Source organism: Eptatretus burgeri, chromosome 9 (genome assembly GCF_056783735.1).
Source record: "Eptatretus burgeri isolate ZD-2024b chromosome 9, Ebu_testis_v1, whole genome shotgun sequence".
NCBI lineage: Eukaryota > Metazoa > Chordata > Myxini > Myxiniformes > Myxinidae > Eptatretus > Eptatretus burgeri.
Window position 1 is genome coordinate 72,299,961 of NC_140969.1, and position 12,151 is coordinate 72,312,111.

Consider the following 12,151-nt stretch of genomic DNA (forward strand, 5'->3'; position numbering starts at 1 on the left):
TTAGCGATCGCCAATCGGTCATATAAACACCATGTACCCGGAATATTTGGCGATGTCCGAATTGGACAAATGAACACCTTTTAGCAGGCCAAAGTACTGCTGAAGTCTAAAGAAGTTAAAATTTGAAATTCGTCTGAGATTAAGAGATTCCAGAAGTTATGGCATGTGCGGAAATGAAATAAAGTCATGAACTCCAGCATCTCTGGGCGTTTATAAGCATTGCAATGTATCCAGCGGTTTGTAGGTATGATATGAGTGAGGGAAAGGGGAAAGCAAACCTTTATCGTTAAGAAACCATTGCGGTCTGTTCTAAGTCGAGGCATTGTGGAGCAGGCCAAAAAAAAAGGTGAAGTAGGAAACCAAGGATGAGCCTTGATAAAGAATAATTAAATACATCAATTAGTTATCTTCAAAAGGGAGTTTAAATTAACCAAAGCACCCAATTTTCATTCATGCACTTCCTTGGAGTTCTCTTCGTGTGCATGCAAATGCTGAGACTGCTAGGTTTTCTGTTTTTGGAGTTATGGATGACACACCACACACCACACTGTGATGTGGATGTACATAAATTATTGGCGTTACTGATTTTGTGCTCCCTCCTCCATCCCATCTTTCCTTCCAAGGTTCTTTGGTATGGTATTTCCATGTTCTGTGTAAAAAAAATACCACACCAATTAACCCTGCTTCAGATTGTGATACCCAGGAAAATGGACAGGAAACTGAAGAAGACACAGCATTGCGAGAGGCATCATCAGAAGTTAGGCCTCAGCTTAATCACTCAAGAAGACCTCAGCGCTTGCTTCCCGATCGACAAAAAGCAGCCAGAAACCGTTACAATAAAAAGCTCCTGCATCATGTGGTGCAGAGGCACGTGGCCGATTCTCACCTGCGTGATGTGTTGACTGGATGCCGATTCTCCCGCTTCCTCACTACCTACAAGGAACACAACCGTTCTTACCATTCGGTTTATCTGGAAGATGAAAACCAGGTGGGGAAACTACCAGAATGCTGACCAATGTCTATTCCATGTGTGCCATTAATTGTTTGCCACGTGTAGTTGAGACATTTTCGACATATATTAACATAAGAACATGAGATAAAGGAAATGGTGCACATGTTAAGACTGGTTACCTCTTGTAACAAACAATACACCTTGAGTCATCTCCCAATACAATAGCAATGCTACAGCAAATGAAAGGGCGGCATACTGCGATTTCTGGTAAACTTAATTTGAATTTCCCCTCTCACCCACCCTCAGAGGAGAAAAAAAAAAGGATTTCTAAATCTCCTCTCCCACGTTGGTTTGATGTCATCAGGTGCCATACAAATGTGATTTAATCAAGATGTCTGTAAGAGGGATTTGCACGTTTTAGGTCAGATCTTTACTGGTGTGAAAGGTAAAGCCAAAGTTTTCGAGCTCTCCCTTAATCTCCCCGAATCCCACAAAGGTTGGTACAAAGTCCCCATCGGCCATCGTATTGGTTGTGATCTTGTGTGGGTGTCAGAACGTGGAACAGGGCCCTTCCCAGGACTCAAAGTATCCATGATTTGAAGGCTTGAATTGTGGCGTTTTCAAGCCGAAGCCTCGGAGCATTGACGGTTGTTCCTCGTCTTAGCATCTTTGCTCCAGGGGTTATTTTTAGGAATGAAATTCGTACCTACCCATTGCTTTGCTGATGGGGTTAATCAGAAGACCGCATGTTGCATTTCAAACATATCTGTGAATCTGTAAAATGAAGGGAAACATGTGGGAGGGGAAAGATCTTTTATAAACACGTAGTTATTTCCTCCACCACCGAAAGTGTATGGAGGTTGTGTTTTTACTCCTCTCTGTCTGTCTGTCTCTTTGTTTGTGAACAAAATATTTCAAAGCTTTGTGGACAGATTTCGAGGAAATTTGGTGGAGAGCTTGGGTATGTGAGACAAAACGAGTAGATTTTGGTGAAGATCCGGATCTGCATCCGAGAATTTTTAAAGTCATTTTTTTCACCATTGAGAGATGGGGCCAAAAACGACATATAGCAGGATATCTCAAGAAGTGGATGGAATCGGACAAAATTTGATGGGCAGATTGGGGATATATCAATGAAGAATGATTCGATTTTGGTGATGCTCCTGGTCCGAATCCAGGTCCAGCCTATCAGTGGGATACAAAACATAATTTGCCTGGCGGGACTCGGCTTGGTTGTTACGGTTGTTATGTGCTTCGGCTGCAAGAAACGTGTTCCAAACAGTCTTTCAGGACCTCCAAGGAGTGAAATAAATTGGTTTGTGATGTGTTGTTTAATTTTTATTTACTTATTTTAATGCTCTCTGTTCCTGTGACTTGTGAATACCTGAATGGAAAGCCTCTTTCCTTGTTATTTTGTGCAGGTGAAGGAATTGGTGGAATACGTAAAGAAACTGTACCAAGAACTCGTCGCTTGCAGTCCACCTTCCTTGGTCCTTGTTGATGTTGTCGAGGAAGTGCAGTTTTTCATCGACGTCCTGCTGCCTGAGGTAACAAACAAGGCCAAGAGAAAAGTGGTAGAAAAGAACTTTTCAACAAATGTAGAGAAAACCTCATCGATACAATTTTGAATAATTATCTATTATGGTGGTGGTTTTGGGCAAGTGACTGCAAAGGTTGAGGGCCCCAATTCTGGGTGCATTTACACTTTTAACTGTTGTGTTTGAGGGCTGAGGCCTTGGGAAATTGTATATTGATGGGGGAAATCCTGCAAAACCTCTGCTTTTTCCAGAAAGACTTGTACAAGCATTGTGGTATATGGGTTGGATGGATGTTCCCGATAGTGTTTGAATAACTTGAGCGATGTTTTTATTTTACGAAATTCAAATATGGTGGCTTCTCTTGAAGTTTTATTTAAGAGCATGATGCCATGTTCAAGTTGGGTTGGGTTTGATTTATTCTTTCCCTTGATTATCCTTTGGGGGAGCAGCAGCAGCTATTTGTTGCACTTTGTCTTCTACTTTGACAGGCACTCATCTGTGCATTTGTTTGTTTGGAAAACCTCTCTTGGAGTGAAGCGGAGAAAAAGTTCATCGAAGGTCCCAAACAGAGCAGGAGGTATGAATCGCTTAACCTGCGCATCACATTTATTTACTTGTACTGTTATGACCTGTTATTTTTGGGACAAATATTATTATTATTATTGTTGGGTAGTCAATCTCGTCTACCCTTATTATCAGTATTTCCGTCGATATGTTTGTCTGTATGTATGTCTGTTTGGTCCAGTGCTTCGTTAATACAATGGCGATTTCGATGAAACTTGGTTGGTAGGTTCATACCATGACCTAGTTGTGTGCAAATGAGAACCGTTGCTTTGGACCCATCCGTTGCAAGGCAACGAACCTTTGAAATTTTCAAAAAAAATCTCAAATTTTTTTTTTCCTAAAATCAAAAATCGGGCCACGAGCGACTGTGGGCAGTACATTCAGCCATATTGTCAAAAATTTGCAGCCGAATCCTATGAAAACTGTCGGAGAAGATAGACTTTGAATGAACCCTGGTCGAAAACAATAAAAAAAACGAAGTTCGTTATGTCAGATATACATGAAACTGGTATGGTAGGTTCATGGTATGTTCTAGTTATGTGTGAGAAAACCATTGCGAAGGCGCTTTTGTTGGCTAGTAACGGCTGAAAAACGACTAAATTCGACTTGATCGACTACCCATGTCCGCCTACCGGCTTGTCTGTTGGGTCGTCGATCTTGTCAAAATTTTTTTGGGAAATTTGTTCTACCCTTATTATCAGTATTTCTGTCTATGTTGGGTAGTCGATCTAGTCGAAGAAAAAAAAAATTGAGATTTGTTCTACCCTTATTATCAGTACTAGTGCGTGCCCGTAGGTGTGTGCCCATAGGTGCAAACAAAACAAAACAAAAAACTTTCAAACCGCATGCCAGAACCGTCTTCTGTACAGGGGATAGGAGTCATCAGAGAAGCTTGTCGTTTCTCGTAGGACTTTGGGATAGTGCTTTGTGCACTTCCGGTCTGCCATGCAAGGGCTCGAGATGTTCCATTCCCCACATGGGCCATGAATCATGTGTGATGTCACGATACGGTGTAGTTCTGGATTTGTGCGTTTGTCAGGAATCTCAGCAGAGACCACGCGATCGACATTTGCTGGTGTTCTGGGCTTGTCGCGAGGTACCACGGTCAGGAGCATGTGTATATGGGGAAGGTGATGCTTTTGCGTTTCCTTCACAATCACGTAAGCGTCCACATGCCCCAAGATGTCATTCTTGAGGAGGTCTGCTTTGAGTGCTTCCACCTTCATATGAAACACCCAGGCGATGATATCAGGTCTTTCATTGGCTGACTGACCCTCAAAAAGTGATTGTTTAATTTCTGGCCACTTTGGGTTGCAGGTGAATGTTAGGAAAAAGTCAGGTTTTCCCTTGACTCGGACCAAAGCCATTGCATCCTGAAACTCTTTGGCATACCAACGTGGTGACCCATAAATTGACGGCGGCAGAATGGTGAGGCGTCCAGGTAGCACTTCAGCGTCACTGTTCAACACATCAACGATGATCTTATACTTTTCTGCCTTAATTGACTTCTGGTTGCAGCGAATCCAATTGAGACGGTGCGACTCAATTTTTGCCATCATGTCGCATACGTACTGCTGTGTCAACTTTCCACCACGAAGTAGTAGATTGAAGTGATGAGTAGGATCACGTACTTGGAGATGGTAGCGGTAGAAAGATGTTGGCGTTATCCCTGCTAACTCAGTGTGGTACCCCTGGGAGCCGCAGGGCAGCAGAAGTATGTATGATAGAGGGTCATACGCTGGATGCATGGCGTCTATTGTCTGTAAACCTCCTCCTCTGAGGTGAACACCGACTGCCAGCCTTCCAAACTGCTCTGTTGTCATTGCCCCTGGAGTAATGACAGCCACATCGCTGTCTGGTGAGGGAAGGTTGACGGTACCATGATGGTCTCGGCGCCGCGTGCGACCTGTTAACACAATTTTCAGTTCATTTGCACTATCATTATGAACCACAAACTCAATGGCTGATTTGAATTGCTGGACATATGGGTTGCACTCATGAATGGCCTGTTGTGCTCTTAGCAAAAAATGCTCATTCAGGCTACTGTTCGAGCTGTGGGCACGACGAAACTCCAGCTCATAGGCTGGATCGTGAAAGTAGATCTGAGCAAAGCGTGGGGTACAACCCAGATCGGCAAGAGGAGCACCAATGTAATGGTAAACTTTACCTTGTATGCACACTCCAGGATTGAAGCCAGGCATACCTATCTCTCGGACACCGATACTTGCCATTGCCAGCGCGTTGTTATACTGTTTCACGCACTTCATAAAGTCCTGGTTAAGGAAAAGGTTTTTAATAGCATCTGGAGGTTGTGATGGAATTGAACCGGGTTTTGGATTCATAGGATCATGCTTAAGGTCGACCTTGCCGTGGTTGCAGCAAAATCCTCTTCTCTCCTCGGTCCACACAAAAGCATCACAATGTGAGCATTTAGTGCATTGAATTAATGAGGTCCTGCTTAACGCGTGCCTGTACTCAACATGAAGTTGCTCTCGGAAGAAATCTGTATCATCGTATCGAGCAAGGTTGCGATTCTCACGGTGAGCCTGCTCTAGTCTCGCACGGTGTACGTCCTGATGGCGCAGGGCATCCCTTACTTGCCGGTCTTCTCGCTGGTGAGGGATTTCTTCTGCACGACGCCTTGCCTCGCGTCCAGTGTTGTCTGCCAAGCGAGCAGCTCGTTCTTCATCCGTTTCTTCTGCACAACGCCTTGCCTCGCGTTCAGTGTTGTCTGCCAAGCGAGCAGTTCGTTCTTCATCAGTTTATTCTGCACGACGCCTTGCCTCGCGTTCAGTGTTGTCTGCCAAGCGAGCAGTTCGTTCTTCATCCGTTTGAGCTGCACGGCACCTTGTCATGCGCGTTGCGTTGCGTGTCAAGCGAGCAGCTCGTGCTTCGTCAGATTCCATTGCACGTGCACGACGCACAGCTTCGTTCCTTCGCTGTCGTAAACGACGATTGGATTGGGGCATTGTGTTTAATAAAATCGAGAAAGTACAGAAATCGAGAAAGAAAGAATACAGTAAGTCGATAAATCAAGAAAAAAAATCGAGAAAGAATACAGTAATCATCACTGACTGGATTGGGGTATTGGGTTTAAGAAAATCGAGAAAGAAAGAATACAGTAATTGTCACTCTCCGGAAGTGAAGTCCTCACTGTCCGGAAGTTCGCATATGGCAGTTACGATTATTCGCAATTTATTCTTAATGGCCAATTATTCAATTAGCGCCAACTTATTTTGCCTTTCCCAATGTCATCGCAAGGAAAAACACAGAGAAGAGGAAAGAGGAGAAAAAAAAAGTGCAAAAAATACTTTACTTCCTGCTTTGGAACATACCAGCTAACTCTGATGTTCCCCAAATTTATGCACCGTCTAATATGAAAACGATCATAACTTGGGGAATTGTGTTTATCTATAAATGCGCATAAGAAATCGAGAAATTATTAGAATACACGAAAAAAAAAAACGTGCAAAAAAAATTTACTTCCTGGTTCAGAGCATACCAGCACTCTGATCTTACCGAAATTTATACACCGTCTAATAGGAAAACGATCATAACTTGGGCCATTGTGTTTATCTATAAATGCACATAAGAAATCGAGAAATTATTAGAATACACGAAGTCATCACTCTCCAGAAGCCCGTACGTTGTAACCTGTAATGGGGAACGCGGCTGAGCTTCCCTTCACCATCAGCCATGCCCACGCAACAACGTGTCTTGCCATTGGTTTGGTAAATAAATGGCCATAACTTGCGAAGCACTTGTCCGATTAATATCAAACCTTGAAAAGGCACATCCTCAGGTCCCCAGCAATATACCTGGCAAGTTTCAATTAGATCGGACCAGAGGTTGTCGAGAAACAGTGGTCAGACGCACACACACAGAGAGATTGCTGGAATTATAGATAGATTTAAAATGGCGATTTCGATGAAACTTGGTTGGTAGGTTCATACCATGACCTAGTTGTGTGCAAATGAGAACCGTTGCTATGGACACCACCTTTGCCTAGCAACGGGACTTTGAAATTTTTGAAAAATCATAAAAAAATTATTTTTTCGAAAATCAATAATCGGGCCATGAGCGACTGTGGGCAGTACATTCAGCCATATTGTCAAAATTTTCCAGCCGGATCCTATGAAAACTGTCGGAGAAGATAGACTTTGAATGAACCCTAGTCGAAAACAATAAAAAAACGAAGTTCGTTATATCTCAGAGACTATGGGTTAGATATACATGAAACTGGTATGGTAGGTTCATGGTATGTCCTAGTTATGTGTGAGAGAACCGTTGCTATGGACCCCTCCATTGCCAGCAACGGCCGAAAAACCTCTAAATGTGGGGGTATTTTAACGAAAAAACAATCTGCAGCATTAACCCTTGAAGCTCGAATCATGAATTTTCTTGTGCTTAATCCTCAGGTCATTCCCCATCGAACGGGCCCATCGCATCAGGTTCTATTGGGTAGGCGACTACCCATGTCTGCCTACCGGCTTGTTTGTCTGTCTGTCCCTCTGTTCGGTCCAGTGCTCCATTAATATAATGGCGATTTGATGAAACTTGGTTGGTAGGTTCATACCATGACCGAGTTGTGTGCAAATGAGAACCGTTGCTATGGACACCACCGTTGCCTAGCAACGGGACTTTGAAATTTTTGATAAATCCTAAAAAATTAATTTTTTCAAAAATCGGGCCACGAGAAACTGTGGGCAGTACATTCAGCCATATTGTCAAAAATTTCCAGCCAGATCCTATGAAAACTGTCGGAGAAGATAGACTTTGAATGAAACCTGGTCGAAAACAATAAAAAAATGAAGTTCGTTATATTATATCTCGGAGACTATGAGTCAGATATACATGAAACTGGTATGGTAGGTTCACGGTATGTCCTAGTTATGTGTGAGAAAGAACCGTTGCTATGGACGCTTTTGTTGGCATTTAACGGCTGAAAAACGACTAAATTCGACTTGATCGACTAAATGAAAAAACGCTGAAATCGCTGAAAAACGACTAAATTCGACTTGATCGACGACCCATGTCTGCCTACCGGCTTGTTATTACTACATATTATTATATGGTTAAGGTGGTGGACTTTGGTTCCTCGGATCCTGAGTTGAAATCCCACTTGGCTGTTGAATTAATACCAGGGGGGTTGACTCTGCCTGTCATCTTTCTGAGGTCGGCAAAAATGAGTGCCAACTTGCTGGTATCCTGTGTCAGAGTTGCGACCCGTCCAGTATTGTACCCAATAGCCAAAGAGACTGCTTAGGCAGCACCGACGCTTTGCACAGAGTATGGTCCCGATGGATGGATGGATGGATGGATGGATGGATGGACGGACGGATATTATTATTGTCATTTCCAATGAAGGTCAGAAGATTAATCGATAATGAAAGCGACAAAGCTTGTGATGGAAGGAAGAAAGCTGAGAATCTACACATTACTAAAACTGTCATCTTTTATGTATGTTCCTGTAATACAGCCAAAACGGTACACGATAGCGCAAAAATTTTGGGGCCACCTTGTTCAGCATTCTCCTGCGGTGTGCAGTATCAAATTTCGTTCAACTCTGGCAACGAAAAAAATTATAAAAAAATCAATTCCCGATTCAGTCGAGTACTATTCGGGAGAATTTGATCAATGCAAACAACCTCAGCGGTATAGTTGGACAGGACAGGTGTGTGACAAGGACAAATGAATAGAGTTTGGTGAAGATCCAGATACTATAATTCTCCCACACATCCAAAGTGAAAAGTGGGATTAAGCAATTGGTTAATGCCTGTCTGTCCTGTCTATCGTGTCTCTACCAATGTCAGTCAAATATCAGGTTGAGTTGATGGTTGTAAAACACTTGAGCCAAATATTTTTCCCTGGCCAACCCCATGAGGTGGGAATAATTGTAGCTGTCAAAGAACAACAGCATTTTTATTCTCCTGTCATTCATATCTGTGAGCATAAGTCAACTATCATTGGTTCGATTGGTTACATTGTTCGTTTGTTTTTAACCGTATGTCCTTTAAGTTGTTTGGACGAATTCTTTGTTGGGAATCCTTGCCCCCACTTTGCACATTTTACTGCACTTCCATTTGGTTATGTGTCAGATCTGTACTTGTCACTATGTCGTCAATGAAAAAATATATTAATATTCCTGGTGTTAGCGGTTAGGGTGGTGGCTTTGGATCCGAGAGTCCTGAGTTCAAGCCACATTGGCTGCTGAATTAACACCAGGGGGTTGACTCAGCCTGTCATCCTTCTGAGGTCGGCAAAATGAGTACCAGTGTAGCAGCCAAAAAATGGCTGCACATGAGGGAAGGGATATCAACGGATTGATTAAATCTGTTATTGGTGTGGCGTGGGCATGATGGGCCGAATGACTTCCTCCTGCACCATCTCTCCTTTACTGAATTGTGATTTAAAAAATTTATTTATTTTTATTTTATTTCTCTGAAATAAGCTCATAGAATGGGTCCCGGTGTCCGGCCATCCATACGTATGTCCATTAACATTTAACAAAAACATCCTGTCCTCACAAACTACCCAACCGATATTAACCAAATTTGGTACGATGCATCAGGACAGCAATGTCTCATGGAGTTGTGTTCCCCATCTAGATTCACCCATTTATTCAGGAGTTAAAGGAGGGTTTTCCTTCAAATCTTGGTATTTCATTCAAAAGTCGTCTTAGAAATTGACAATCGTATCCAAACCAAATGATCCATGTGGTATTGCAACCATGCCCTAACCTTAAGTTGTTTTCCCCTTGGCCATATCTTCCCTTCTAAGGTGGCCACGGCCTCCCTCTTCTAATACTTCAGTCACTAAAACATATTTCCCTCACCAACTATATGACCGATACGGACCAAATTTAGTACGATACATCAGGACAGTAAGGTTTCATGGGGTTGCACGCATCATTTGGATCTGCCCTCCATAAAAGCCTGAAAAAGGGGGGTTTCACCTCAAATTCAGTTAATTTATTTAAAAACAGCCTCAGAAACCAATGGCCCAATGCAAACCAAATTTTTCATGAACCATTCAGACCATACTGTAATTTTTTGTTTGTTTTTTTGTATACCTTGTCGAGGCTCGTGTGAGAGCTAACACACAATGCACAGCAAGGGGGGGGCATGAGACATGAGGGGTGGGAGTGGGAAGGACAAATCAGTGGGGAACAGACACATTAGGAGATCTGTGGAAGGGAGAGGGATGGGGTGGGGAACATGGGGAACATGGCGAATACAAGATGGATATTACAGGGACTGTCAGGAAGGAAAGCAGGGAATTTGAAGGAGGTGGGCTTGGGTGGATTATCGGGGGTAGAAAAGATCGAGGATTTGGATGGGGGATGATAAGAGGTGATGGTGAACAGCTGTTTTGAAGACCTGGAGGGAAGAATGGGATTGAATAGAGTGAGGGAGTTTATTCCAAAGTTTGGAAAAAAGAGCAATGAAACAGTGAAGATGAGCATAGATTCATGATTTTGATAGTTTTACCAAAAGGGGGTTGTTGGCAGACCTTGAGTGCCCTGCGGAAATATGGTGGGGACAAATCGCAGAGAGAGTAGGGGCGGGCAAAGCTGGAGAGGAGACGGTAGAAGACAAAGACCATCGACCAGCCTGCAGTGAGAGAGTGAGAGGCCCAAAGACAGCCTCATTGCGGGAGATGCCAATGATCCGAAATGCCTTGGTTTCCACAGCGTGAAGCCGAGAAAGGTTAGAGGCAGGAGCACCAGCCCAGAGGGGAGAGCAGTACTCCATCAGGCTGCGGACAAAAGCTTTGTAAGTGGTCAGAAGCTCAGGTGGGCCGAGGAAGGACTAACTTAAGTTGTGCTCCCCATGACCTTACCACTTCAGGAAGGGAGGTCATGGCCCCTTCCCCCTAATCCCTCATTTCCACCCCACCTTTTGGGGAAAATAACCGTCATTCCCCTTCTGGGATAATTTTGTGTGTCCAATTTTGAGCAAGCAAATGTTCAATATAAAATGGAAGGTAGCTTTGTAATTTTCATCGAACTATTTTCGATGCTTAAGCACTTGACAATATCCTGATGGCATTACATTGAGAATAGTTTGGTGATTTGGTGGTGGGAGAGAAGAAAATTCTCATGTTTTACTTTAGTTTTGTCTTTTTTTCAGGCTTTATGAAGAATTCAAGTTTGATGTGCTGGATAAACTGAAAGGTGTACACCATGCATCATGAACACTCAGCGAATGGAAGGCCTGGATCATTGAGAACACAAACCGAATATTACTCTCATGATCTCCCACAATGCATTACCAGGTGTTTATCATTTAATCCGCTAGATCTTAGGAGAAGGCTAATTCCCTCCCGGCCTACAAATAAAACAGTGTTTACACAGCAAAACCAAAGCGGAGATATTGCATCAGAGACTTAGGAGGAACACTGACATTTGTCGAGTGTAAATGACCAACTCGAGGTTTGCTTTTCAAAGTTCGAAGTCTTGATGGACTTGTGCTACAGTCTGAAGAAAATGGCCAAATCGGTGATGGCTGAGAGATGAGATCAGGCGAGCTTTTAGTCTTCTCAGGGAGCATCGGGGTTTGTCATTTCAGATGACGTATTTTTCTATCTACATTTGGCAGCTAAAAATATTACCTGAATACCTAACTTTTCATTTTGTAAATAACACATAAACATCCTGCATTTCATTGTTGCAATGGTTGCGAGTCAACTGGAAAGCAATAAGATGTCCACATTATTCATCAGATTTCCTTTGAGTGAAAGCCATTGTAACGTGTGTCATTTAAATGGTTAGTGCTGTCATTTATAACGGTCAATGCCAAATCGATGATGGTCATAACCATTCAGAAAGTATGAAAGTCAAGCTGCATTGTCATTAAAAAAAATAAAAAAAATGTTGATATTCAAGATGTGTGTACAGGGACCTCTTGATTTACGCCATTGTTGTGTTCTTGCAGAGAGTCATGTAAATTAAAACCAATTTCCCCATAAGAAATGGTGAATAGATGGAGGTTCAGGGGAGTGCTGCATCAATGCTAATTTTTATTGTCTTATTTTTACTATTACAGTGGTTTCTTTTATTTAAATTGTAATGTTTAAGATATAAACAATGAAAAAT

At 42.7% G+C, this 12,151-nt stretch overlaps 1 protein-coding gene across 2 annotated transcripts in view; it reads left to right on the forward strand.

Moving 5' to 3' along the window:
- PWWP3A (PWWP domain containing 3A, DNA repair factor) overlaps positions 1-11,940 on the forward strand; it is a 50,870-nt gene extending 38,930 nt beyond the window's left edge. For both annotated transcript variants that reach the window (XM_085895656.1, XM_085895657.1), the window contains exons 9-12: positions 624-988; positions 2,374-2,499; positions 2,979-3,067; positions 11,187-11,940. In XM_085895656.1, coding sequence (XP_085751782.1) covers positions 624-988; positions 2,374-2,499; positions 2,979-3,067; positions 11,187-11,250 — 644 coding nt within the window. In that variant the 3' untranslated portion in view covers positions 11,251-11,940. The remainder of the gene's footprint in view (positions 1-623; positions 989-2,373; positions 2,500-2,978; positions 3,068-11,186) is intronic.
- Positions 11,941-12,151: the final 211 nt, after the last annotated feature.